This window comes from Antechinus flavipes, chromosome 5 (assembly GCF_016432865.1).
Source record: "Antechinus flavipes isolate AdamAnt ecotype Samford, QLD, Australia chromosome 5, AdamAnt_v2, whole genome shotgun sequence".
NCBI lineage: Eukaryota > Metazoa > Chordata > Mammalia > Dasyuromorphia > Dasyuridae > Antechinus > Antechinus flavipes.
The window spans coordinates 42537479-42564591 of NC_067402.1; the positions used below are offsets into that span (position 1 = coordinate 42537479).

General features: G+C 34.6%; 1 protein-coding gene across 3 annotated transcripts in view; it reads right to left on the reverse strand.

The window, feature by feature from the left end:
• ULK4 (unc-51 like kinase 4) overlaps positions 1-27113 on the reverse strand; it is a 627233-nt gene that overhangs the window by 544099 nt on the left and 56021 nt on the right. For all 3 annotated transcript variants that reach the window (XM_051961226.1, XM_051961225.1, XM_051961224.1), the window contains exons 16-17: positions 25196-25242; positions 23484-23562 (exon numbers count right to left, since the gene is read on the reverse strand). In XM_051961226.1, the coding sequence (XP_051817186.1) occupies positions 23484-23562; positions 25196-25242 (126 nt within the window). The remainder of the gene's footprint in view (positions 1-23483; positions 23563-25195; positions 25243-27113) is intronic.

Consider the following 27113-nt stretch of genomic DNA (forward strand, 5'->3'; position numbering starts at 1 on the left):
TGGATCCATTAGCACTCAGACTGGGGGAACAAGGATTCATAAGCTGTACATGCAGTTGGCTCCTTCTGTCTGTCTCTGGGCACAGAATATTAATCAGGTGGAGGAAACAGCTTTGACCAGGTAGAGTCGAGTCAGAAGGTTCCCGATCCATGCCGTAGTTCTGCAGGTGAGGGTGAGTCCAAGCATGAATGGGCGCTCAGGACAGGGAGGAACGCCAATTCTCCAAGTTCTGCCAGTGACTCAGATTTGGCCCCCGGAGCCTCATTTAGCAAGGTCTCAGGAAGGCAAAGTCAGTTACCCCTCTGTCCATGTGCTGTCAGGCCCTTTCCCCTAGAAGGGAGGCTCAGACCCTCAGTGGGCCAGATCGACCCACTCTATCTTAGCACCCTTGTCATGGAGGCTCTCCTCCTTCCCTCCTTCCCTCCCTCCCTCCCTCAGTAGGGTCCAGCCCCCTTCCCGTTGCATCCTAGCCTCTCTGGAGATGACTATGGGCACTGGAGATTCGTTTCTGCCAGCATCCCCAGCCCACCTTTCTGGAAGGAGGTAGCACAGTGCCGAGAGTACCCAAGTCAAGAAGACCTGCGTTTAAATCCATCTTCAGACACTTACTAGTTTTGTGGCCCTAAGCAGGTCACTTAACCCCTGTCTACCTCTAAAATGAAGATAATAATAGCAACTACTTTCCTGAGTTGTTTTAAGGACCAAATATTACTGTCATTATTAGTCAGTTATTTCAGTCATGTCTTCTCATCATGACCCCATTTGGGATTTTCTTTGCAAAGACACTGAAACGGTTGGCCATTTCCTTCTCTAGCTCATTTTACAGATGAGGAAACTGAGGAAGACAGAATGAAGTGACTTGTCCAGAATCATGCAGCTAGTGTCTGAAACTACATTTGACTCCAAGTTCAACCCTAAGAATCAAATGAGATAATATTTATAAAGAGTTTTACAAACACAATGACACTCTATAAACACTCTTCATTATATTCCTTAGCCTGGATGAGGTCATAAGCCCCCCATTTCTATCACCTTCTTGTCTCAATAGAGGAACCAGACCTTTTGTCACCCCTGCCTAGTGCCAATCTGTGCCCACCATCAGTGGGGCAGCTCAGTAATGCAGTTAACACACAAAGTCAGGAAGACTCATCTTCATGAATTCAAATCCTGTCTCACTTCCCAGCTGTGTGATCCTGGGGAAGTCACTTCACCCTCTCTGCCTCAGTTTCCCCATTTGTAAAATGAGCTGGAGAAGAAAATGGCCAACCGCTTCAGTATCTTTGCCATGAGACATTACTGGATAGTTCACAATATCAGGGAAAAAGAGATGCCTTTTCCTGCCCACAGATGGTGATATTGCAGGGAAGGAGGGCAGCTCCAGAAAGATGTCTGGTCCTGTTATCTGACACTTCTCCCCTTTACAAGCCAAAGTGACCACCCATACTCCTTCCTTCGACCTCCTCTCCACTATGGCTTCAGACCCCACCAGTCAACCAAACTGTTCGTTCTAACCATAATCTCTCTTAATTGCTCAACCCAACAGCCTTTTCTCAGCCTTAATATTTCTAGATCTCTCTGCAGCTGTCTGACAATCATTACTGATGCTCTTTCCTCCCTCAACTTCCCTGACATTAGTACTACTTCTTCCCCTAACAACTCCTTCTCTCTAAAGGACCTCAATGAATCGTCATCCATGTCCCACTCCCTAACGGGGTGTCCTGAAAGACTGTGTCTTGGGGCCCCATCATTTCCCTCTACCCCTTCTCTCTTGGTGAGCTTATCAGCTCCTTTGGGTTCAGTTGTCTTATAGATGAAGTGGGCTGCACATGGAGGCAGAGGATCTGTCATTTAATTACAGGGGCAAGTCATTTGGGGCAAGTCTCATCACTTCTCTGACACTCAACTGTATTTATAAAGTAAAAGGACTGGATTGGATGGCTTATAATTCCAATCTAATTAAGCAATCCTAGGACCTCTCCCCCAGATCCATAATCCAGCCTGATCTCGCTTAATCCCTCCTGACTTCTACACCCGCATCTTCAATGAGCTATCAAAGCAGCATGACAAACTCAACTCATTCTAATCCTTGATATTTTTTCTTTTATTTTTGTATCTCCCAGTGCTTAGCATAATGTCTTATACACAGCAGGTACTTACTAAATATTAACTGGAAAGATCTAACATTTCAAGAGAAAGAATGAAAAAGGGAGGAATTAAGGGAAGAAATAACTTTTGTTTATCTCAAATTATGACAGAAAGTAGTAATTATAATGAATTTTACATTTGTTTAAAAATTAAGGGAAATAAATAGAACAGATCATATAAGGAAAAATAAGAAACAACTGAATTCAATAAGCCAATGTTCTAAAAACATAAGAACATAAATTAATTGGGGAAAGATTCCCTATTTGACAAGAAAACTGGAAAGCAATTTGGTAAAAAGTAGGTTTAGGACATCATACAAAACACTATACTAAACTCAAAATGGATATGCAACATGAATAATAAAGGTCATGCTATGAAAAAACTGGAAAAATCAGATCATGTATCATTCATGAGTATTTTTAACCAAATGGGAAAGAGATAATCACAAAAAAATAAAAACGACAATTTTCATGACTCAAAATGGAAAAGCTTGCACATAAAAAATAATCAGTGCAACAAGAGTAAACTGTTGATACACAGAAAAAATGTTTGTACCAAGTATCTCCACTAAAGTTCTGCAATCCAAACTATATAGAGAACCACCAACACAAATACGTATAAGACCAAGAGTCACTTTCCAAAGCATAAATGATCAAGGATATAAACAAACAGTTCTCAAAGGAATTACAAACTATAAAATCCATATGATAGATTGCTCCAAATAAGTAATGAGAAATAAATACTAGAACAATTCTGATGTTTTATTTCACACCTAGCATATTGGAAAAGATGAGAAAAATGAGAATTGTTGATGTTGGAGGGATTGTGGTAAACCGGCACACTAAGACATTATTGGTAGAGCTAAGAATTGGTCCAATTTTTTGAAAAACAATTTGGAATTATGCTAAGAGAGTGACTCAAATATCCATAGCCTTTGACCCAGAGATCCCTCTATTAGGTAAACAACCCAATGACGTCACAGATGAAAAAAAAGTACCATATACTCCAAAATATTTATAGCAGCACTTTTGTAGCAGCAAAGAACTAAAAATTGAATAGAAGCCTATCAATTGAGGAGTGCCTAAATAAACTGCAGATCATTCAATTGATGATGACTAGGAAGAATTCAGAGAACCATGTAAACTTCTGTGAAGTGGTACAAAGTGAAGTAAATAGAACCAGAAAAACTACATACATAAAAACAACATAAAAGAATATAAAAAACGAAACTGAATACTTTTAAGTTATAATAATCAAAATTGAACCTGAAGAAAAAAGGAGACAATATAACTCTCTCCTTTCTATATATATATAACGCATTTAATTTCAGACTTGATTGTTTGCCAGGCTGCTTTTTTCCCCCTTTATCTTTTTTATTCTTTGTAACAAGGATGATTATCTGGGTTGAGAAGGGAGAAAAAGAAATATTTTTGTTAAAGCTTTTTATTTTCAAAACATATGCATGGATAATTTTTCAACATTGACCCTCGCAAAACCTTGTGTTCCAAATTTCTCTTCCTTCTCCCCACCGCCTCTCCTAGATGGCAAGTAATCAAATATGTTAAACATATTTTAAAATATGTTAAATCCAATATATGTATACATATTTATACAATTATCTTGCTGCACAAGAAAAATCAAATCAAAAGGAAAAAATGAGAAAGAAAACAAATGCAAGCAACAACAAAAAGAGTGAGAATGCTATGTTGAGATCCACCCTCAATTCCTTCAGTCCACTGGGTGTAGATGGCTCTCTTCATCACTTTATTGGATTCATCAGAATTGATCATCATATAATCTTGTTGTAGTGTAAAGAAATATTTAAATATTATGATAAATTAAAAGTTATAATGAAATAAAATAAATACTTTCTGGGAGTGTATAAGATTACAAAAATATTGGATGATCCACAGGGGTAAATTACTTCATATTTTCTGCTAGTGTTTCAGCATTTCTGTCTTCTCACCCCAGAAATTGATGATGCCTTTCCTGCCTCTTACCCCAAGTACATAACTTCCAAAATGTGGCTTTGCCTAGATATATGATTCTGAACTTCCCATTACTTGATTAATTATCATTTCTTCTTGGCTATTTCTTTAACTAAGATCATGATACATAAACTTAATATAAAAATGACTAAATATTTACATTTTTTGATCAATGCTCTAAAACACTATTTTAGTAATTTAAAAATAAGTTCCTCTTTGAGAAAACATTAAGAATATTATCTAAATATAAAGAACTTAAGCATATAAATGGATAAATTTTTTTGGAAAATTCAAAACTTACTTCCTTCAGCCAATTTTGATTAGCTCTATCTAATAACAATTAGTGCATGTTATGTTATGTCCTCTTAGCACTACACCAAAGTTCTGCTATGTCCTGAAAGAGATGCTGAATTCTCAAGGACTAGGCCAAACTCTAGCAAGTCCAAGCAACTGGAAAGCCTTTGAGGACAAGTCAGTTGGCAGACTGTATTAGTTGTTTGAGAGCAAACTGCCTGTGCCTAGAAAAGTATCATCATAGGACATGATTTTTTTAAAACTATTATACTGCTCCAGGACCATCACCAAAGATTTGTAGTCTACAAGACTAAAGGGAATTCCTGCAGAAATAAAAGTTGTTGAAGCATTAAAGAAGAAATTTATATTTATTGCTGTATATTCTTTTTTATTTCTTGATATTGCATAAATAACCAAATCATAAGTTTCTCCAGATCAGGAACCTTAACTCTAATTTCCCTAGAGCTCCTTAAAACTATTTAAAATATTATTTAGATTCAGAGGGCACTTAAACCAGTTGAACCTTCAACTACTAACACCAATTCCAATTTCATTTAGATGAGCTTAACTTTCATTAGTTTTCTTAAATATTTCAATGTATATGACATATTTAATGTAATTTCTAAAACTGAAGTTACTCTTTCCTACAAGATAGAAATACTACTTAATTGGTGCCTGTTATATTAATAAAAAGGCCCTTTTCAATTTTTTAAAGACTCTATTTTAGTAATATTGAGAATTCTTGATTTTAAAATGCCTTATTATAGAGCCTGATATTTTTCCTGGTCTTTTATTTCTTCTGCCTTTTGTTACAAGATATTTGGCCATTTAACTGCTCAATCTTTCCTCTAAACGATTCGAGGTAAAGCTTCTTTAAATTTCATAGTTAGCAGCAATAGTAAAACTTAGATGGGAATGGAAACCAAAACTAACAACTAAAATATACTACTTAAATTCCATTATATAAACAGATGCCCCATTGACTGTACTTCTAAATGTCCACAAACAGCATCAACTAAGCTTCTATGCTAATCAAATACTCAAATGGATGATGTATATATTTTCTCCAAGAATGTAAATCACCCAGGCTTGTTCATCCTGCTCAATCAACTTTTGTTCACATACCCTTATTAACAGGGATCTATCCAATGTTCTGGGAACATTCTTCTCTTTCTTTTGATATAATGGAACATATGGATAAACCAGATCTTATTCCTGATTATGGCTCTGTCATTTGTCCATCGATTTTTCCCACTCAGTAATTTATTTGACAACAAATCTCACGGCACTTCTCCTTTATAATTTCTTGTCTGTAACACATGGTTGTCTATCATACCCAACTATGTCTCTCAGTTACTCTTTAGGTGAAAACTTAAATTTCAAATCTTCAAAGACTGTAGTGTTCCATGACTTCTGGTTATATATTCCCACCAGATGACAAGCAGTATTCAAAAGTTAGGCCTTTGTTTCAAAAGAGAAGCTTAGAGTCATTAAATTTATAATTTCTCAAAGACCAATAAGGATATCTTGCCTATTCAATTCTACATATACTGAGAGAGAATATCTACAAGTCATCAATTCAGCTCAAGTTACCATTTGGACAAAAGGCAGCTTTGGTCCACTTACAGAATTAAGCCAAACTCTTTATCCTTCTGAAGGAACGCATCATCCATAGGAAATCCCTCTTCATCATGGAATCCCTACTGGATCTTCTCTATGAAAACAGTATTTGATGAATATGTTTCCCTGTTTTATGCCCTCTTTGATATTAAGGATCAGAGCCCTGTTAAGCAACATTATACTGCATTATAGCTTCCAAGGAATCCTGTATAGTTCTGACACATGCACAGGCTTTTATAATATAACTCTGAAAATTCAGATGTGATTTCAAGCTATTTATCTTCTGTCTTTTTTTTTTAACCAAAAACTCAGTTTCTGAGAAACTCAAAATGGCATGGCACCAAATGTACTGAATGTAGAATCAAGAACAACATGACCTCAAGTCGTGTATATAGAACTTACTGCTTCTGTTGCTTTGGGAAAATCACCTGACCTCCCTGACCTTCAGTTTCTTCTTCTGTAAAACTCGATATTACTTTCAAACAATAACACTTACATGGGAATAGTTCAACTTACCACTCCTGTGAGTCCTTCCAGATTTTAAAATCTTTGCCTATTCTCTCTCTTTCACTCACTCTTACTCGGCCTATTTTCTCTCTTAGCGCGCGCACGCACACACACACACACACACACACATATATATTTTCCCCTCTACATGTATTATATAAAAATAGTTCAATTGAGGACAGGGCCATAACTGGGAAAATGATCTGGCTTATATTATTATATATTGTATATATAACATTATATGTTAGCACACAAGATTCTTGAAGGCATTTGTATTTGTATCCCCAGCACTTAATACAGTGTCTGAAAGTCAGAAGGTCAATAAGTATTTATTAAATGCCTAAATTGTGCTAAATGCTGGCACAAAAGAATAATTAATAAATATTTTTCATTCATTCAATATCTATCCCTCAAGATTGTTATGAGTATATTTTTAAAATTTATGATCATTATGCAAATGTGAGTTATTATTATTGAACAAATGAATCTCCACTTAACTCACCTAGATTTATATAACAAGTTCTCATTTATATAACAAGTTCTCTCTATACTCTTGAAGGCCCATCTGGCAATCTGGGGACAAAAACAACTAAAAGTAATCTGTTACTTCCAAACAGAAAAACAAGAAAAGAGAAAAATTATAGAGAAGCTACTTTCACATTATGAAGAATAGAAGGTAAATGTTCTACAATTATGATCAAGGAGCTCGGGTAATATAGCTTTTTTCATTGACCCAGCTGCAAATCATTTGTTTTGACAAAGAAAGAACTGAGGGACAAAAAAATAAGCTAAAATCTTCAAGGGAAGACAACTAATTCCATCTCCCATACTATAAGAAAAACAACCATTATGTCATACGATTTAATTTTCTGAAAACAGAATACAGAAAATATCAGTCAAGAAAACTTGACTATACAGAAATGGACACCTCCAGGGTCTAGAATGGCTTAGAATCAAGAAGTAAAAAAAATTAAAAGTATCTTCATTAACAAAGAATTAAATCTTTGGACAGAAATAAAAATCATCAAACAGAACCAAAGATATGCCATATTGAAGTACTATGATTGGTCAGCTTCAATTTTTATTAAGTTCCTACTATATGCAAAGCACTGTGCTATGTACTGAGCATATAAAAACAAAACCAAAAAACCCCTCAAGAAGTTTACCTTGTATCATCATGGAGGAGGAATAGAACGATTATGGCAACAAGGAAAAGGAGGGGGAGTAAGATGAGGATGAGGAGGAAGGAAAGAAGAAATGAAGGGAAGAAGGGAGGGAAGGAATGGAGGGAGAGAGATAGGGAAGGAAGAAGAGTGGGGTAAGAGGAAGGGAGGGAGAAAGTGGAATAAAACAAAATCTTAAAGGAAAAGTCAAAAGGGAAAAGAGGAAGAGACATGGCAAATAGCCACTGCTAGCTCCAGAGTCACCACTTAGCAATAACTTTCTAGTGTAACATCTGTTAGGCACAGAGTGGGCATTTTCTCTTCTTTCCCTTTCCCCTTCTCCAAAATCCATCTAATACTCTTTCTAATATACCTTGCTATTTGTTTACAAACTTAAATAAATGAATATTTACTGGAGGGGAAAGTAACCTTGACATGTAATTTTTTTAAATTATAAAACAGATTTTCAATATCTTACTCTCTATTATGATCCTAATAGAGGTTTCTCTCATGCCAATAGCACATTCATCACCTTCAGAGATACAACGAATTTGGGAAAAAACTAGGAGGATATTAACATAATTCTACAATAATATCCTTGAGTCTAATATGACAATAAGACTTATTGCATACTTGGAAAAAGTGCTAAAACTGAAGAGATTTGAATTCAAGTCCAATTATTCCATTTACTTAAGCCATTTCTCAGTTCCACTTCCACTATAAAATAAGGATAATAAAAGCACTGATTTCCCAGAGGGTAAGTAAAATTCTAATAAAATAATACATGAAAACAGCTCTGCAAAATTCAAAGAACTATTTAAATATCAGTAGCTATTACTATTATCCAACTCTAATTCCCATCTCTTTTTTACCTTTTTTTTTAATGGGATGAGGGTTTTCATCCATATGAAACATGGGCTTAGGATATGGCCTGAAGGCAGTGGGGACAGACATCTCCAGCTTCTCCTCTTTTCACCAAGAGAGAATTCCATCTCAGCTAGAAGGGGAGGCAGGAGATCAGAACCAGCACCTTGGTTGTTCTGGTCTTCTCAAAGAGGGAAAAAACCAGGCTAGAAATATATCTACCTCTTTCCTTAAATATGGTTAATCTAGGAGGTGTGATTTTCAGGTTCAAAATAACATCTGATAGCTGTTTCATTAATTGGATAAAAGAAGCAGGACCCCAAGCTCTATATCCAAGACTTGACTCCCTTCCTAACAAATACCAATTTGTTGATCATACATAGTTCTGAAAAAAAAAAAAAAAAAACCTTGTTTATCCATATCCACAGCCCCCCCCCCAAAAAAAAAGAAAGAAAGGAAAAAGAGAAGGAAGGGAGGGAGGAAGGAAGGATAGAAGTAAGGAGGGAAGGAGGAAGGAAGGAAAGAGAAAGGAATGAAAAAAGGAAGGGAGGGAGGGAGGAAGGGCAGGAGGAAGAAAGGAAGGAAGGGAGAGGGAGAGAAGGAGGGAGGGAGGAAGAAAGGAAGGGAGGGAGGAAGAAAGTAAGGAAGGGAGAGGGAGAGAAGGAGGGAGAGAGGGAAGGAAGGAGAGAGAGAGAGAGAGAGAGAGAGAGAGAGGAGAGAGAGAGAGAGAGAGAGAGAGAGAGAAAGAAAGAAAGAAAGAAAGAAAGAAAGAAAGAAAGAAAGAAAGAAAGAAAGAAAGAAAGAAAGAAAGAAAGAAAATAAAGAAAGAAAGAAGCAAGCTATTTGCAGAAATCAGTTTAAGTATTTCTTTTATCTTTTCTCTCAAGACTGAAAGCCAGAGGAGCTAGAAGCAACTACAGTACCTGAAGGAACTGGAAGAAGTTCAAAGGGAGTCAAAAGCTCTCTATCTTCCCTTCTCACCAGACAGATGAGGACAGTCTCATACAATGGACTTTGACACTCAGTTTACATTCAAAATAAGCTCTCAGATGTACTGAAAATGTTATCTGAAAGGTTTCCTCACTTAAAGTAACTAGGGTTGGTCTCCATACTTCTCAAAACTTAGAAGGTAAATCTAGGACCACAAAAAAGGGACTGCTCAAGATTTAGAACTTTTCAGCTATTCTGGTGATAACAGTTTGACATCACTCATCCACTAGAACAACAGAGAAGGAGGTGCAGTGGTGTAGCCTAATAGATAGGACATTTTAGTGAAAAATTACTTTATCTTTAAAAATGGGGGTAGAATAACCTAAAAATGGTTTTTATTTGAAATCTCTCTCTCCCTCCCCACCCCACTTTGGTTTACTTAATTTCATTCTCCAAGATAGACATGTAAACCTAAAATCAAATAATGTTTCAAATTTTCATATAGCCATTTTATAATTTAAAATAAGACTAAATTTTCAAACTGATACATTTATATACCAAGCATCTCATGACATAAGAATGAATGGAGTAATTAACTATCTCATTAAAGATTTTGTTACCTTGAGCAAACACAATTTGAGTTTATGACTCTTCTATGGGAACAAAAGAACTGGTAAAAAAAAAAAATAGAATTAGTTGGTAGCAGTAGTGTCAAACTCCAACAGAAGGGAATCCCTGCAGGCTACAGATTGACTTAGAAAACCACCAACTAACATTATCTATGGCATACTGTATTTTATCTATTTTGCTCAGCATCTTCCAATGATATTAGGATCTGGGGCAGTCATATTTGTCTCAGGTTTTGCAGGCCACAGAAGGCCGGTCTGACACTTCTGAATTTCACATCATTACTATATGAAAGTACAAGGAATCAGATTAAAACAATTTTAACAGTGATAATACTGATACATGAGTTAAATGGTCTGTTCAGAAAAGAACCAGCTATCCAAACTTTTCAAAATGAAAGAACAATTTAATGACATTTAATGTTAATGAATATATTGTTTAACACCTTCTGAGACATTTGAAAGTGTGAAATTGCTTTATTTTAACAAGGCTAAAAATAAGAATATCTTTCAGGGTGGCTATAATCCATTACATTTGCAATAATTGTGTTTTTATTATGTGCTTAACTCATCAGTTAATGTGACATTCAAAATGGTTTCAAGCAGTATTGAATAAAAAGAGCCATGAAGAGAAGAAAAAAAAAGTTGCTGAATTGCTTTGTTAGCTAGCAGGCAACTTGATGTTTTTGTCCCTCTAGTTCCTTAATTCAACTGTATCTCAGCATAATGGAGGGTGTTCAAATTGCAAGTAGCTTTTACTTAGATGCCCCAGAAGACAAATACATGTAAATTTTTTTTTCAAGGGAGGAGAGGTCTGGTACTGTAATTTCATCTTCTGGAGAGCTTAGGGGAAAATACTTCTACCAATGCAGAGCATCAATTTCTCTGAAATCTCTGGTCTTCGAAAGTACCCAGGAGGCCATGGAGAGGAGTAATAATTTGATCAGGTTCACAAAGATAACAACTGTCAGAGGTTGGTCTTCCTGAGCCCATCACACTGCTTCTCAAATATAAATTAATGAAGAGAAATGATCTTTAATTTCAATATATTTTTACAATTACCTTGTCTTTTTATCAAAAAATAGCTCTGTGATTTTACCAGTTCTGAATTGAAAAGTAAAAGAACAGAACCTACTCCCTGGACTTTACCCTTTAGCCTTGGGGCGAAAGGAAGTCAATATTGTCACTACTACTGAAGAGGATGTCTCATGCTCTTCCTATGGCTCCATTCACCATCTAGCCCTCAGCACAGTGGTTAGGACATAGTAACCACTGAATAAATGGGTTTTCATTCATTCAGATAAATCCCATCTTCTTCTGAAGATTGCCCTTATAGTCTCTCTTTAATCTTCAATTTCTCCTTATCTTGTGGTTTGTGCCCTACTTTCTGGAATGAAAATTTCCTGCTGATCCTTAAAAAACTCTTTCTTGAACCCTTAAGCTCTCATCTTCTGGTTTCCTCTCTTTCAGAAACTCCTATAAAAGGCTGACTGTTTCTTTTGCCTCCATTTACTCTCTTCTCCCCTAGTTCTCTGCCCTTTTCTGATGTTCTTCTTCATCACTTCACTAAAATGAATGCTTCCAAAGTTATCAATTTTCTCTCACTGACAGATTTTTCTCAGTCTTCATCTTTCACCATATCCCTGCTGCAACAATCAGTGCTGACTCTCCTCTCCTGGTGGATTTTCTTTCTTTTTTAGAAGATATCTGGAAGGGACCACATCTGTATCAGGCATTATGCTGAGTGCTTTTACAAATATTATCTCCTCTGATCCATGATGACAATGAAACCTTAGGGAGATAATGAAGTTTAATGAGAGAATGTATAGTGAGAAATCCTTGGGAACTAATGAAGTTAATGAAAAACTCTGTTGAGAGAAAAGAGCTCAGGATGGAACCTTATAATACACATAATACACAAAACTGAGGCAGCAAAATGTGGATGATAGGCCATCAAAGGAAGAGACTTAAGAAAAACTGATCATAAAAGAACCCAAAGCTACAAAAGGCTAGAGATGTGAAACTGAGGCAATGAGGAGTTAAATTAAGCTATTATTTGAGGCTGGATTTGAACTCAGACCTTCTCAACACCAAACCCAAAGCTCCAACCATCAGAACTCACCATTTGACAAAAATTGCTGGGAAAACTAGAAGGCAATTTGCTAGAATTTAGGCATGGACCAACATCTCATACCATATACCAAGATAAGGTCAAAATAGATAAGTGATTTAGACACATAGGATGAAATCATAAGTAAATCAGGGAAGCACAGAAAAGTTTACAATTCAGATCTATAGATAAGAGTTTGTTACTAAACAAGAGACAGGATCATGAGAAGTAAAATGATTAACTGTAATTACATTAAATTAAAAAGGTTTTGCACAAACAAAACTAATGCAGCCAAAACTAGAAAGAAAACAGGAAATGGAGGAAAAATTTTCAACAAGTTTCTTTGATAAAAGCCTCATTTTTCAAATATATAGAGAACTGAGCCAAAATTATAACACTATGAGGCCCTACCCAAATTGATAAATAGTCAAAGGACATAAAGAGTGAGTTTTCAGAAGAGGAAATCATGGCTATCAATAATCATAGAAAAAAAGGTGTTAAATCACTGTTGATTAGAGAAATGCAAATTTAAACAACTCGGGGGTGTCATCTCATAACCCCAAATTGGCTAAAACCATCTTAGAGGAAAATGACAAAATGATTTTGGGGAAATACAAGAGAACAAAGAACAGGAAACATAAAACAATATGATTAGTTACAAAGTCTTAAGTATCAGAGATGATGGAAAATAATATGATTGAATGGAAGTCAGGAATCCAGGACTAGCAACAACCTCTTGCTGCTATGGAAAGCTCATTGGCGGTGTCCACTTGCATGGCTAACAGTCCAGACTTTTTGAAGAACAGCCAGCCTTCACAGAGATAATAGACTTCCTGGTGCCCACCTGCATCTTGCAAGACTGATTAGTGAGACAAGAGCTCTCCCTTAACTGTATATGGGGCAGGAAGATGTGTAGATATAATATATTCCTTTGAATTAAGATGATTTATGGGACAACTTAGTTCAGAGAGGATAGTGGAACTTCTGAATTTAACTCAGAGATAAAAAAACAAAATAAAACATGGCTTAGGCAATTTTACAACATGTTAGGGGTGATACTGAAAAGAATCAATTATAAAATGGAAACAGAATCAATTTGATTTTCTCACATCAATTTCCAGTAGTAAGAAAATTCCAGACAGTTACATATATGCCCTGAGCTTTTTCCTCCACCACAACATCTCTATTTCTATCTGAAGTTCAAAGGAATCTTTCCACTTGGCAATGCTTTGCTTCAGTGTTTGAATGACCTCTGGTGGCTGCTAGAATCATCTCTACAAATCAATTGCTAGGGAGTTATAATTTAAGGATAACTGAAGAATTTCTCGAAAATTTACAATTAACGTGCCAACATTATGCCAAACAATAAAGGGATGTTGGAAGGAAATTTGCAATTTCCCAGTATGAACCCTCATTAAAGTAATATCCATTTATTCAAAAGAATGTCATTCAAGCTATAATACTTAATTCAAAGCATCAGTGTCCTGAATGAATAAAGATCCTTTTGAAAGAGAAAAGATCATCTGAGCAAGAGTTGATCAAAATGTCATTCAATTAACTTCAAATTAGCTAAATTTTTGTTTCATTTATACAATAACTCAAGTTATACTGTCAAAACCTCAGTTCTATGTCACTGCTCAACAATTTTTTCCTGCTGTTGTTGTTCAATCATATCCAATTCAACATGGCCATGTCAAAGATATTGGAGTCATTTAACATTTCATTCTCCAGTATGTCGCTAAGTGACTTATTCAGGGTCACACAGTTAGTAAGGGTCTGAGGCTAAATTTGAACTCAAATCCTTAGCTCACTGTGAACTTACTATTTCCATATAGAATAGCTACTACAAGGGAACTCTGTGTTGCTATAGTCAATGACAAAAATCACACAAGCCCCTAAAACAATACCCTAAACAACATTAAAAAAATTGACTTCAGGGGCAGCTAGGTGGCACAGTGGAAAGAGCACCAGCCCTGAAGTCAGGAGGACCTGAGTCCTAATCTGACCTCAGACACTTAGCACTTCCTAGCTGTGTGATCCTGGGCAAATCACTTAAACACAATTGCCTCAGCAAAACAACAACAACAACTTCATAGGAAACAAAATTTTACTATCAAAATAATTATTAGCTATCAAAATTATCAATTATTTCCCTGTCAGAGTTACATATTTAGGCTTCCACAAGATATTATCAAGATAGGTTCCATTTTGAGGTATATCTTAGAAGATTTGTATTAGAGACTAAGTTAGTCTCTAAGTTAGTCTTCCAGGAAACTAAAACAAACCAAATTCATTGTAAATGCAAAATCAATTATAGGCTAAAAGCTCCAGTCTAATGAAGTCTGTCATCTTCTCCAAGTCTAATAGTGCAACTTTCTAACCAATACTCCCTCCCAATTATTATAAGCACAGAAGGACCAGAAAACTGGTCCTTCTCAACTGAATAAACCAAAGTATAAACTAGGTGCAAACAAGTTCTCTATAATTTGAGAGGAATAAATTACTTTGATCACTGGATGAAGGCAAATGACCCCAGGCTCTCCCCTCACCAAAAAAAAAAAAAAAAAGTCTTCCATCTGGCTAAAAGTATTAGAAACAGCTCTGGATCTATGTATAACACAGTTAAGACCCATTCTGAAAAAGGAGGACTTATTATCACCCTCCAGGGACCTCATTAGGTAGATAGCCCCCTAGAGGTACAGGTAGAGAAGTACTCCCAAAATGGGAGAGCTCTATGAGAATTAGCTCATTTTTTAAATATCAATGGAGTTTATATCAACCACATGGGAGTGATTAACATTTGGCTGGGGATTCTAAACCACTTTTTTTCTAGAAAAGACATGGCCCATTGATAAAAGGAAGCTTTCAAAGAACAAAGAATTTTAGCCCTTGGAGAACCCACCTCAATGTCTCACTATGCAAACCATCTGACTCTGTAGTAACTGCATATTCTCAAGCTTTCATGTGAATGTAGGATTATGGAAGACATGAATAGTTACTAAAGATGCCTCTTAGGAATATCTGGGAAGAAGTGATTCTACTTAAAGAATACCCTACCCAGAGGTAAAATAGGGTAAATTACATCACATGAAGAGACAAAAATGACCTATTAGAATTGAAGGAAAGAAGGGTGGGGGATGGCATTGTATGAATCTTACTCTCATCAAAGAGAGAATATCAGACATACTTGGTTTCATAGAAAAACTTGTCTCATCCTATATGAGGAGAAAAGGGAAAAGAAAGGGGGAGATATTAGAAGGGAGAACAGAAGCAGTAGGTGAAAAGGATAAGAAAGAGGGGAGGGGCTGTAAAAGAGGAGGGTAGACTGAGGGAGATGATGGTGAGAAGCAAAATACTGGGGAGAATGGAAAGTGGGAAAGGAAAGAGAAAAGTTAGAGAAAATAAGATGGTGGGAAATGCAGAGTTAGTAATTTTAATTATGAATGTTAATTGGATGAACTTTCCCATAAAATGGAAGCAGAGAGCAGACTGGATTAAAAGCCAGAATCCGATAATTTTTTGTTTACAAGAAATACATTTAAAGCAGAGTGATATATACAGAGTAAAGTTAAAAGGTAAAAAGCTGGAGAAGAATCTATTATGCTTCATTTGAAGTTTAAAACAAAGCTTTAAAAAAGCAAGGATAATATTTTCAGATAAAGCAAAAGCAAAAATAGATCTAATTAAAAGAGATAAGGAAAGAAACTATATCTTTCTAAAGAGCACCATAGATAATATGCTAAACATATATGCACCAAATAGTATAGCATCCAAGTTTCTATGGGAGAACTTAAGAGACCTGCAAGAAGAAATCAACAGCAAAACTATACCAGTAGGGTATCTTAACCTCACAATCAGAATTAGATAAATCAAACCACAAAATAAACAGAAAGAAATTAAGGAGGTCAATAGAATTTTAGAAAAGCTAAATACCTTTGGAAAAGATGAATGGGGACAAAAAGGAATATACTTTTATCTCGACAGTACATGCAATCTATACAAAAATTGACCATATGTTAAGGCAGAAAACCCTCAAAATCAAATGCAGAAAGGCAGAAATAGCAAATGCATCTTTTTAAGATCATGATGCAATAAAAATTACATGCAATAAAGGGCCAGGGAAAAAGAGACCAAAAATTAATTGGAAACTAAATAATCTAATCCTAAAGAACGACTAAAACAACAAACCATACAAATAATCGATAATTTCATCCAAGAGAATACGATAATGAGACAACATACCAAAATTTATGGGATGCAGCCAAAGCAGTTCTTAGGGGAAATTTTATATCTCTAGTTGCTTACTCGAATAAAATAGAGAAAGAAAACATCAATGAATTGGGCATGCAACTAAAAAAAGCTTTTTTAAAAAAGGAACAAATTTAAAACTCTCAATTAAATACCAAATTTGAAATTTTGAAAATAAAAGGGGAGATTAATAAAATTAAAAGTAAAAAAATTATTGAACTAATAAACAAAAAGAGTTGGTTTTATGAAAAAAACAACAAAATAAAATTTTAGTTGATTTGATTAGAAAAAGAAAAGAAGAAAATAAAATTGCTAGTATCAAAAATGAAAAGGATAAACTTTTTACCAATGAAAAGAAAATTAGAACAATAATTAGATGCTCTTTTGCTCAATTATATGCCAATAAACCTGATACTCTAAGTGAAATGGATGAATACTTACAAAAATATAGATTGTCCAGATTAACAGAGAAGGAAATAAATTACTTAAATATTAAAGTCCCATTAAAAAAAAATGAACAAGCTATTAATTCCCTAAGAAAAACTCTCCAAGGCAAGATGTATTTATAAGTGAATTCTACCAAACATTTAAAGAACAATTAATTCCATTACTATGCAAAGTATTTGGAAAATTAGGAAAGAAGTCCTACCAAATTCCTTTTATGACACAAATATGATGCTGTTACCTAAACCAGGTAGGGTCAAAACAGAGAAAGAAAACTATAAACCAATTTCCTGAATATTGATGCAAAAATTTTAAATAAAATATCAGCAAGTTATCCTCAGGATACTATATCATGACCAAGTAGAATTTATACCAGGATTACAGGGCTGGTTCAATATTAAGGAAACTATAAGCATAATTGACTATATCAATAACCAAATTAACAAAAATCATATGATTTTCTCAATAAATATAGAAAAGGCATTTGGTAAAATCTAACACCCATTACTATTAAAAACATTAGAGAGTATATGAATAAATGGAGTTTTCCTTAAAATGAACAGTAGCATTTATTTAAAACCATCAGCAAGTGTCATATGGAATGGAGATAAACTAGAACCATTCCCAATAAAATCAAGGGTGAAACAAGGCTGCCCACTTTTACTATTTCTATTCAATATTACATTAAAAATGTTAGATTTAGCAATAAGAAAAAGAAATTAAAAGAATTGGAGTAAGCAATGAGGAAATAAAATTATCACTATTTTCAGATGATATGATGGTACTTAGAGAATCCTTGAGAATCAGCCAAAAACTACTAAAAACAATTAACAGCTTTAACAAAGCTGCAGGATGCAAAATAAATCCACATAAATCATCAGCATTTCTATACATTACCAACAAAGTCCAGCAGTGAGAGATACGAAAAAGAAATTCCATTTAAAATAAATGTAGATAATATAAAATATTTGGAAGACTATCTGCTAAGACAAAGTCAAAAATTATATGAATATAATTACAAAACATTTTCTACACAAATAAAGTCAGATCTAAACAAATGGAAGAATATCAAGTGCTCATGGGTAGGTTGAGCTAACATACTAAAAATAACAATTCTACCTAAATTAATCCTCTTATTAATCTACAACAATCAAACTCCCCCAAAAAACTACTATACAGAGCTAGAAAAAAATAACAAACTTCACCTGGAAGAATAAAAGGTCAAGAATTTCAAGGGAATTAATGGAGAAAAAAGCAAAAGATGGTGGCTTAACTGGACCAGACCTAAAACTATATTATAAAGCAGTGGTCATCAAAAATATTTTTACTGGCTAAAAAATAGAATAGCTGATCAGTGAAATAAGTTAGGTTCACAAGGCATAACAGTCAGTGACTATAGTAATTTAGTGTTTGATAAACCCAAAGTTCTAGGATAAGAACTCATTTGACAAAAATCACTGAGAAAATTGGAAATTATTAGCATTGCAGAAACTAGACATTGACCAACACCTAACCAAAATAAGGTCAAAATTGGTTCATAATTTAGACATAAAGAGTGATACTAAAAAAAAAAAAAAAAAAAAAGAGTGATACTATAAGCAAATTCGAAGAACAAAGGATAATTTCCCTTTCAGATCCATGGAGAAGGAAGGAATTTATGGCCAAAGAAGAAGTAGAGTACAGTATGAAATGCAAAATGGATAATTTTGATTATATTAAATTCAAAAGTTTTTGTACAAACAAAATTTATGCACTAAGATTAGAAGAGAAGCAGACGGGAAAAAAATCTTCATATCCAAGGCTTCTGATAAAGGCCTTATTTTTAAATTACATAGAAAACTGACTCAAATTGTAAGAAAATAAGCCATTTTCCAATTGATAAATGGCCAAAAGATATAAATAGACAATTTTCAGATTAAGAAACTGAAATCATTTCTAGTCATATTGAAAAGGTGTTCTAAATCATTACTGATCAGAGAAATACAAATTAAAACAACTCTGAGGTACCATTACATACCTCTCAGATTGACTAAGATGACAGGAAAAGATAATGATGAATGTTGGAGGGAATATGGGAAAACTGGAACACTAATACATTGTTGGTGGAGTTGTGAACTGATCCAACCATTCTGGAGAGCAATTTGGAACTATACCCAAAGGGCTATCAAACTATACATACCCTTTGATCCATCAATATCTCTACTGGGCCTGTATCCAAAGAGATCATAAAAAAGAGAAAAGGACCCACATGTGTAAAAATATTTGTAGCAGCCCTTTTTGTAGTGGCAAGGAATGGAAACTGAATAGATGCCCATCAATTGGGGAATGGCTGAATAAGTTATAGTATATGAATATTATGGAATATTATCTTTCTATAAGAAATAATAAGCAGGATGATTTCAGACAGGCCTGAAGAGATTAGTGAAGTGAGCAGAATTAAGTGAACATTGTACACAGCAACAGCAAGAATATGTGACAACCAACTGTGATGGACTTAGTTCTTTTCAATAATGAGGTGATTCAGGCCAATTCTAATAAACGTGTGATAGAGAGCCATCTGCACCCTGCAAGTGGCCTATGGAAACTGAATGTGGATCACTACATAGTTTTTTCTACTTTTTTTTGTTATTTGCCTGCTTTTTTTCCTCATTTTTTCTTTTTTTTTTTTTGATCTGGTTTTCCTTATACAGCATTAAAAATGTGAAAATATGTATAGAAGAATTGTACATGTTTAACATGTATTGGATTACTTGTTATTCTAGGGGAGGGGATGGAGAAAGGAAGGGAGAAAACTTTGGAACAGAAGGTTTTTACAAGGGTGAATGTTGAAAATTAGTTTTGCATGTATTTTGAAACTAAAAAACCATTATTTTTTTAAAAATCTCCCACCCAAATGGTAAACAACTTTTATAAAATAAACAAAAAATTCCAGAGAGATAATTCTACTCATCCAAAAACAGGTTTGCTAATGGTGATTAGATAATATACTTTTGAGCTAAATATAATGATGATCACTAGAGCTATCAGGTATTTTAAACACACACACATACACATACCCCAGATGTTTTAGTAATCTATGACCTCAGCAAACTGGAACCAAAAATATGCTTAACCATGTTTCATCTTTCAAAATAATTCCATTCTTCCAATAATAATATAGACTTAGTTGAACATGTGTAACAAATAACAGAAAATGATGAACTGCTTCATTATGAGGGAACAGATTAAAGCTATCTGAAATAAAGGCCTGTTAATAATAAGTATTCTTGATAAGAAAAGTCATAAATTTCTTCGAATAACTTGAGTTGCTATTTTTTTTCTCAAGGGGTAGAAGCTATAAGCAAAATTGATTCACCATCACCCACTAATGGGAAAACAAAGGAAATAATCTATTTGTTTTCTTATTTTTTTAACTCGTTTATACATATTTGTTGAGTACAAAGCACAGTGCACTTAAAAAATTAATCAGAATTCCAAAAAAAAAAAACTGTTTCCCTTAGAATACAAGCTCCCTAAGAGATAGAAACCTGTTTTACCTTGGGGTCTAAGTTTTGGGAGTTTTTGGTGGGGGGGAGGAGGGGTTGTTTGCTTGTTTGATGTGTAGTGCTTAACACTCTATGTGTGTAAATCATGACATAAAGGGAAAGACACTATACTTATGATTTCACTGATTGGGGAACTTAATAATAATGAAATTTTACTTTCTAATGGAGATCAGCACCTGCTCTGAAACTTTTAGTCTAAGAAGTTGTTTGGATCACTGAGAGGTCAAGCGATTTACCTGAATCACAAAGAAAGACTGTGTTAGAAGCACAGTTTGAATATAGTTTCTCCTAGTTTTCAGATCAGATCTCTATCCTTCAGATTCTATGCTGCCTCTCTTTTACACTTATATGCTCTAAATAGAAATATATACAATCCAATAAGGTGATGAAATAGTCACATCCAAAAGGCAACATACAACTCTTCCTATTCTCCAAAAATACAGGTTTTTTTGTTTGTTTTGTTTTGGTTTTTTTGCCAAGGCAATTGGGGTTAAGTGACTTGCCCAGGATCACACAGGTAGGAAGTATTAAATGTCTGAGGCCAACTCAGGTTGTCCTGATTTCAGGGCTGGTGCTCTATATCTACTGCACCACCTAGATGCCCCCAAAAAATAGTTTTAAAAGGGGGGGAAACAAGTGCTTTAAGAATCATTATTGTATATGGGGAACCATATAATTTAATATAACAATGGATCTGTGATCTCATCAATAGTTTACTCCTTCCAACAATACAGATCATAACAAAACAAAAGAGAATGCTAGAATTCAAATAATTTCCATAAATATGATTACATGATGATTCAATAACTTTCCATCTCTGTGAGAATTTGACTAGGGAGAAAATTTAAAATCTTCAACATTTAGTAATATACATACAATCTGGAAGGCCTCTTAAGCAGCAATATGTCTTATGCATTTACTATGGGCAGGCAGTGAGCACTTGAGAAGATAATAAAACAACTATTATACTGGTCCTAAATATATCTTGTTTTAAACTTGAGTGGGTCTATATCATTTTTCAGAATATTTAAACAGGCCAGTGATCTCAATAATGTGGGTAGTTGCTCCAAAAGACCTCACAACCCATCTCTATCTTCTCATTCATCTGTGCAATTCTTATCCATGATTTCTCAATAGTCTTCATAGGGAATCTGCCCAACAAATGGATGTCTTGTCTGAGTCCTTTTTTTTGTATTCTATGGATAACAGTGCTAACACTCAGGCAGTCTATCCATCTGTTCTTGCTATATATCCAGCCCTACATCTTTTCTAAGCCTCTATCTCTTCAATATTCTTTCTGCCCCTTTTTGTTCTCCTATTACTATGATGTGTCTTTCCTTTAACTTTTGCTATTATAGAGACAGCCATCTCAGCCACTTACTACTAACCACATGAAACCAAGTGAGGCACTTAACCGCTCTCTAAATGAACTAAACCCTCTTCTTCATCTACAAAATGGCAACTAGATGTAGAAATGACTTCATAGCATTGTTGTAAGGATCAAAAGAAAACGTGCATGAAGAAATGCTTTGGAAACATTTAAGCATTATATACATTTCAGTTATTATTATTTTCTCATTCTCATCTTTTGGTATTAAATTATTATTATCTTTTCTTTTTGTATGGAATTCATATAATAAGAATCCTACAACAAGTCATTATGCTGCACAAATGGATTAAATAACTACTTTCTATAGCTGCATAAAAGCTCTGGAATGGCAGCTCATGCTCTTTAGCTTCACTGAAAGAGTATTCGGGACCACTGTAATAGCTGACAGAATAACTGAGATGATATGGATCAAACCTTGGTTGGTCTTGTGCTACATCTCTGTATTTTGAAAGTTTTTCATTCAGTCTCTTTTTGGTGATTATATGTATTTAGTATAGTTAAATTTATCAAAAACATGGCTCTTGTGCTTTTATGAATCATTGTTATATTCAGGAGATTGTGGACAAAAGTTCTTCCCGTAATAATAATCTGGCTCCAATGAAGATTTTTTTTTTTTAATAAATCCACCAGACTCTTCTGAGATCTGTATTTCCAGTCAGGAATCTGTCATTTGTTAGTATATGAAATATAGAGAGCTTCTGAGGTATAATTCTAGCATTCCCTGCCAAGGACTAGTTAGTAGTCCATTCCATCAGGGAAAGGCACACTTAGTCTTACCCACCTGTTTTTCCTGTTTTCAACTTTTGCATTTCTGCTTCCTCATTACTGCATTATTTCATCAATATTGCATTGAGATCCACTGCCATTGATGATTAACAAAGGCATTTATAGGAATGCTGACAGAACTGGCCCATTTCTTGTTTGTTTCTTATCTTTTCAGTATCTTTAAATGCCTCTTGGATGAGCTCAACATCAAGCTCCTATCTATCAATAAAGCTAAGTGACTTACCAAGAATTGAACAAAAGGAGTCTGCTATCCCTAGGGATATTCAAATAATTAACAGAGTAGAGCAAATTTTATTTATGCCATCTGAAATAATTGCTTAGTCATTTCATCAATTAAGCAATATTCCTCTGTATCAATACATGAAATAACTGGTTGCACTAAGATGATATTTTTAGTAAACAATTAATTGACAATTCTCCTTATGTTTCTATAATGAGCTAACAAAGAAATTTATTCTGCCTCAAGAATTTATTGCAAAAATTCAAATGAAAATTCCATTGTTCTCACTAGTTTTCAATTATTTAGTTATTACTAAGTACCATAGCAGTAACATAAGAATAACTGTTAATAGTCCCTTCATCATGGCACACAACTTCCTGTTACTCTTCCATAACTTACTTTTTAACAATGGTGGTAACTCCAACACAGACTGGTATGGGTCAAATTATTGGTTTAATAGTGTTTCATTATAAACTCATTTTTCACAACAACTTGAAGAAAATCTAAGTAGAAGTTAATAAAAACTGTGTAAATTTCAGTTATCTAATAAATCAATATGCTTATTAACCTTTCACAATATGAAAGTAAGAAAAGAAAAATTACCTCACTGACAGGCACATTTTCTTGGAGTTCAATTGTATGAGATGCCAGCAATCCAATCACCCGGGCAACCTTGGCCCGTCTGTGAATTGACAAAGATTAGTTGGCCTCTGAAGAAAAAAACTGAAAAGAAGCTTAAGTATCTAAGAATTTATTAGTGGCACTGGATGAATATCAACCAGTAAGTAATATTCATTATGAATTACTATACACAACAACATAGATCTGAAAGAGCCACAAAGCATTTGTGTAACACTAATGTATAACATTTTGCCAATCTCAGTTATAAAAGCTCTCTTCAGAATTTGAATAACTGAAATAAAGGTGAAAGACGCTAGGGATCCTTATCCTTCTGTGCTGACTGATAGGATATTTACTTCAATCATGTCACCTCAAAACCAACCCAAAGAAAGGTTATAAGTTCAAGGAGAAAAGAGAGGGACTGCTTCCAAACTCTTAGGATTTGTTATCTTAGGTACTGTTATCTTTATAAACAAATGCTATAAAAACAGTACAAGCATTTATTCAGTGTCTCCCTCCCATGTGCTCAGCCCCCTACAAGGGGCTAGACAGACAAAGACAGAAATGGTTGTTTCTTCAATCGGGGGATATAACATGCAGATGAATGAGCACATAAAAAATAAATACAACTTTAATTTGTGGGAGGAAGGAGACTAGCAGCTGGGGCTGGGTGGGGGTGAGGGCAAGAGGATAAAGCTTTCTGGTAGAAGGAGGACTCAGGGCTGGAGGTGGAGGCACAAGTGAAAGGTACAAGGAAAAGAGGTGGCGTGTCCTTTTTGTGACACTATGGAAGGATGGTGTAGACCTCGAAAGAAAAGGGGCAAGGGAAGAGGAGAGGAAGAGAGGAAATACTGTTGTAGACAAGCTGAGTTTCAGGGGCCTGAGAAGTTAGAGATCCAAAAGGCAGCGGGCAATACAAGAATGGAACTCGGGAAACAGAATGTCTAACAAAACAATATTTCACTAAATTTATTTCATTTCATGTATTGCTTTTTATTTAGCATCTTGAATTTATTCATAAAGTATTAAATGTTCAGAAAATGACTTTCAAAATCTAGTGCTGACCTTTACTCCCTGGAACCCAGCTCAGGCCAATCCTAACTAGTAGAGCTCTCTACATCCTCAAAATTACTCCAATATTTATTGTTTTGCACATTAAACCTAATTAACTAAGTACATGTGGCTTCCAGCCAGTAGAAGTAAGCTCCCTGAAGACAAGCCTTGCTCTGTTTCTAGCTTGTATATCTCCTACATTATATTAATACTTAAGTATGTGAATAGAAAGAATAAATAAGTGAACAAAAGACATTCCCAGGAAGCGAGGTGGTGGGTAGAGATCACACACTTTACACAAGAAGCTAACTTACTCCCAGGACTAAAAGGGAGAGAAAAAAGGGCAATTTAAAACATCCTTAAAAATACAAAGATGGCTCAACAGCTGATGCAAATCCTAAAATTGAAGACAATTTGTTGAAGCCTCTATGTCCCATGCAAAAGATAATTTTGGAATAACTTATAATAGTAAGCAATGAAGGTTTATTATAAATCTTTTAAAGATTAAAAATAACATGTGTCTTGCAGAGTTTAATGTTCTTTGAGGCACCTGCCATGCTGTGAATATACAGTCAATATAAAGTAATAAAAGTGATAACATAGTGAGAAATAATGCTTAAGAAAATGAAAATGTTACTTACATATCCCAATTTGGAGCTGCTCGGAGCTGCTGGATTAGCAATGGCAACTAAGATAAAAAAAAAGTCAAAACAGACATTTTATAAGCCAATATGAAGAATGCAGATAAGTTTTCCATTTGAGGATAGCTCTGTATCCAGTTAAAACATGAACTTCTCCATAAAACACTATGGAGATTTAAGGATATATGAGGGCTAAGCATGGGAATTATAGAAAAATACAAAATTAAGAATGAGAGTTTCTTTTTTTAAATCTCAACAGCATTTTATTTTTCCAATTACATGTAAAGATAGTTTTCAACATTCATTTTTCTAAGATCTGAATTCCAAATATTTTTCTCCCTCCCTCCCCAAAACAGCAATCTGATGTAGGTTATACATGTACAATCATTTTAAATATATTTCCATATTAGTCATGTTGTGAAAGAGAAATCAGAATCAAAGGAAAAAACCACGAGGGGAAAAAAGCAAACCAAAAAAAAGTGAAAATAATATGCTTTAATCCACAGTCTCCATATTTCTCTCTCTGGATGTGAATACATTTTAAATCTCAAGTCTATTGGAATTGTCTCAGATAACCAAATTGCTAAGAAAAACTAAATCTATCGTAGTTGATCATCATACAATCTTGCTATTACTGTGTACAATGTTCTCTTGGTTCTGCTCACTTTACTCAGCATCAGTTTATTTAAGTCTTTCCAAGCTTTTCTGAAATTAGCCTATTCATCATTTCTTATAGAACAATAATATTCCATTACATTCATGTGTCATAACTTATTCAGTCATTCACCAATTAATGGGCATCTACTAAATTTCTAATACTTTGCCTCCACAAAAATAGATTCTACAAACATTTTTGTACATTGGATCCTCTCTCCTTTTTTTGATATCTTTGGAATACAGACTCATAATAGTGGTTCTGCTGGGTCAAAGGACATGCACAGTTTAACAGCCTTTTAGGCATTCTTCCAAATTGCTCTCCAGAATGGTTGAATCAGTTCACAACTCCACCAAAAATGCATTAGAGTTCCAGTTTTCCCACATCCCTCCTACATTTATCATTACTTTTTCCTGTCATGTTAACCAATCTGATAAGTGTGAGGTATTACTCAGAGCTGTTTTAATTTATATTTCTTTAATCAATAGTGATTTAGAGCATTTTATATTCCTACAAATGTCTTTAATTTCTTCATCTGAAAATTATCTGTTCATATCCTTAGGCCATTAATCAATTGGTGAATGACTTATAGAATATGAGAATTTCAATTCCCTCTTATACATTAAAATTTTCTACTAATAGTATCCTGAAAGTGAACAAACAGACATTTTTTCAGCCCCACAAGGATTTCTCAGAACAACTGGAAGAAACTTTGACTTAGCCATAATGCACAAGTGTGCCAATGACAGGAGACAAATTAAGAATTATCACAAGGGTCCTCAAACGACAGCCCACGGGCCAGATGCAGCAGCTGAGGACATTTATCCCCCTCACCCAGGGCTATGAAGTTTCTTTCTTTAAAGGCCCACAAAACAAAGTGTTTGTTTTTACTATAGTCCAGCCCTCCATCAGTCTGAGGGACAGTAAACTGGCCCCCTATTTAAAAAGTTTGAGGACCCAGAATTATCACTTTCAATCACATCCAATGTGGGGCTTTACAACAAAATTCTACCTGCAAGATTTGATAAAAAAAATAGAAACATTACAATCAACAAATTAACATAGAAAATAACTGAATTCAGCCAAGTTCTAGGATAAAATTTTTTTGTATTACTGTTTAATAGTAACAAAAATTTTTGAAAAAAAGAAGCTTCTCAAAGGATATGAACAGACAATTTTCAGAGGATGAAATTGAAACTATTACCACTCATATGAAAGAGTGTTCCAAATCATTATTGATCAGAGAAATGCAAATTAAGACAA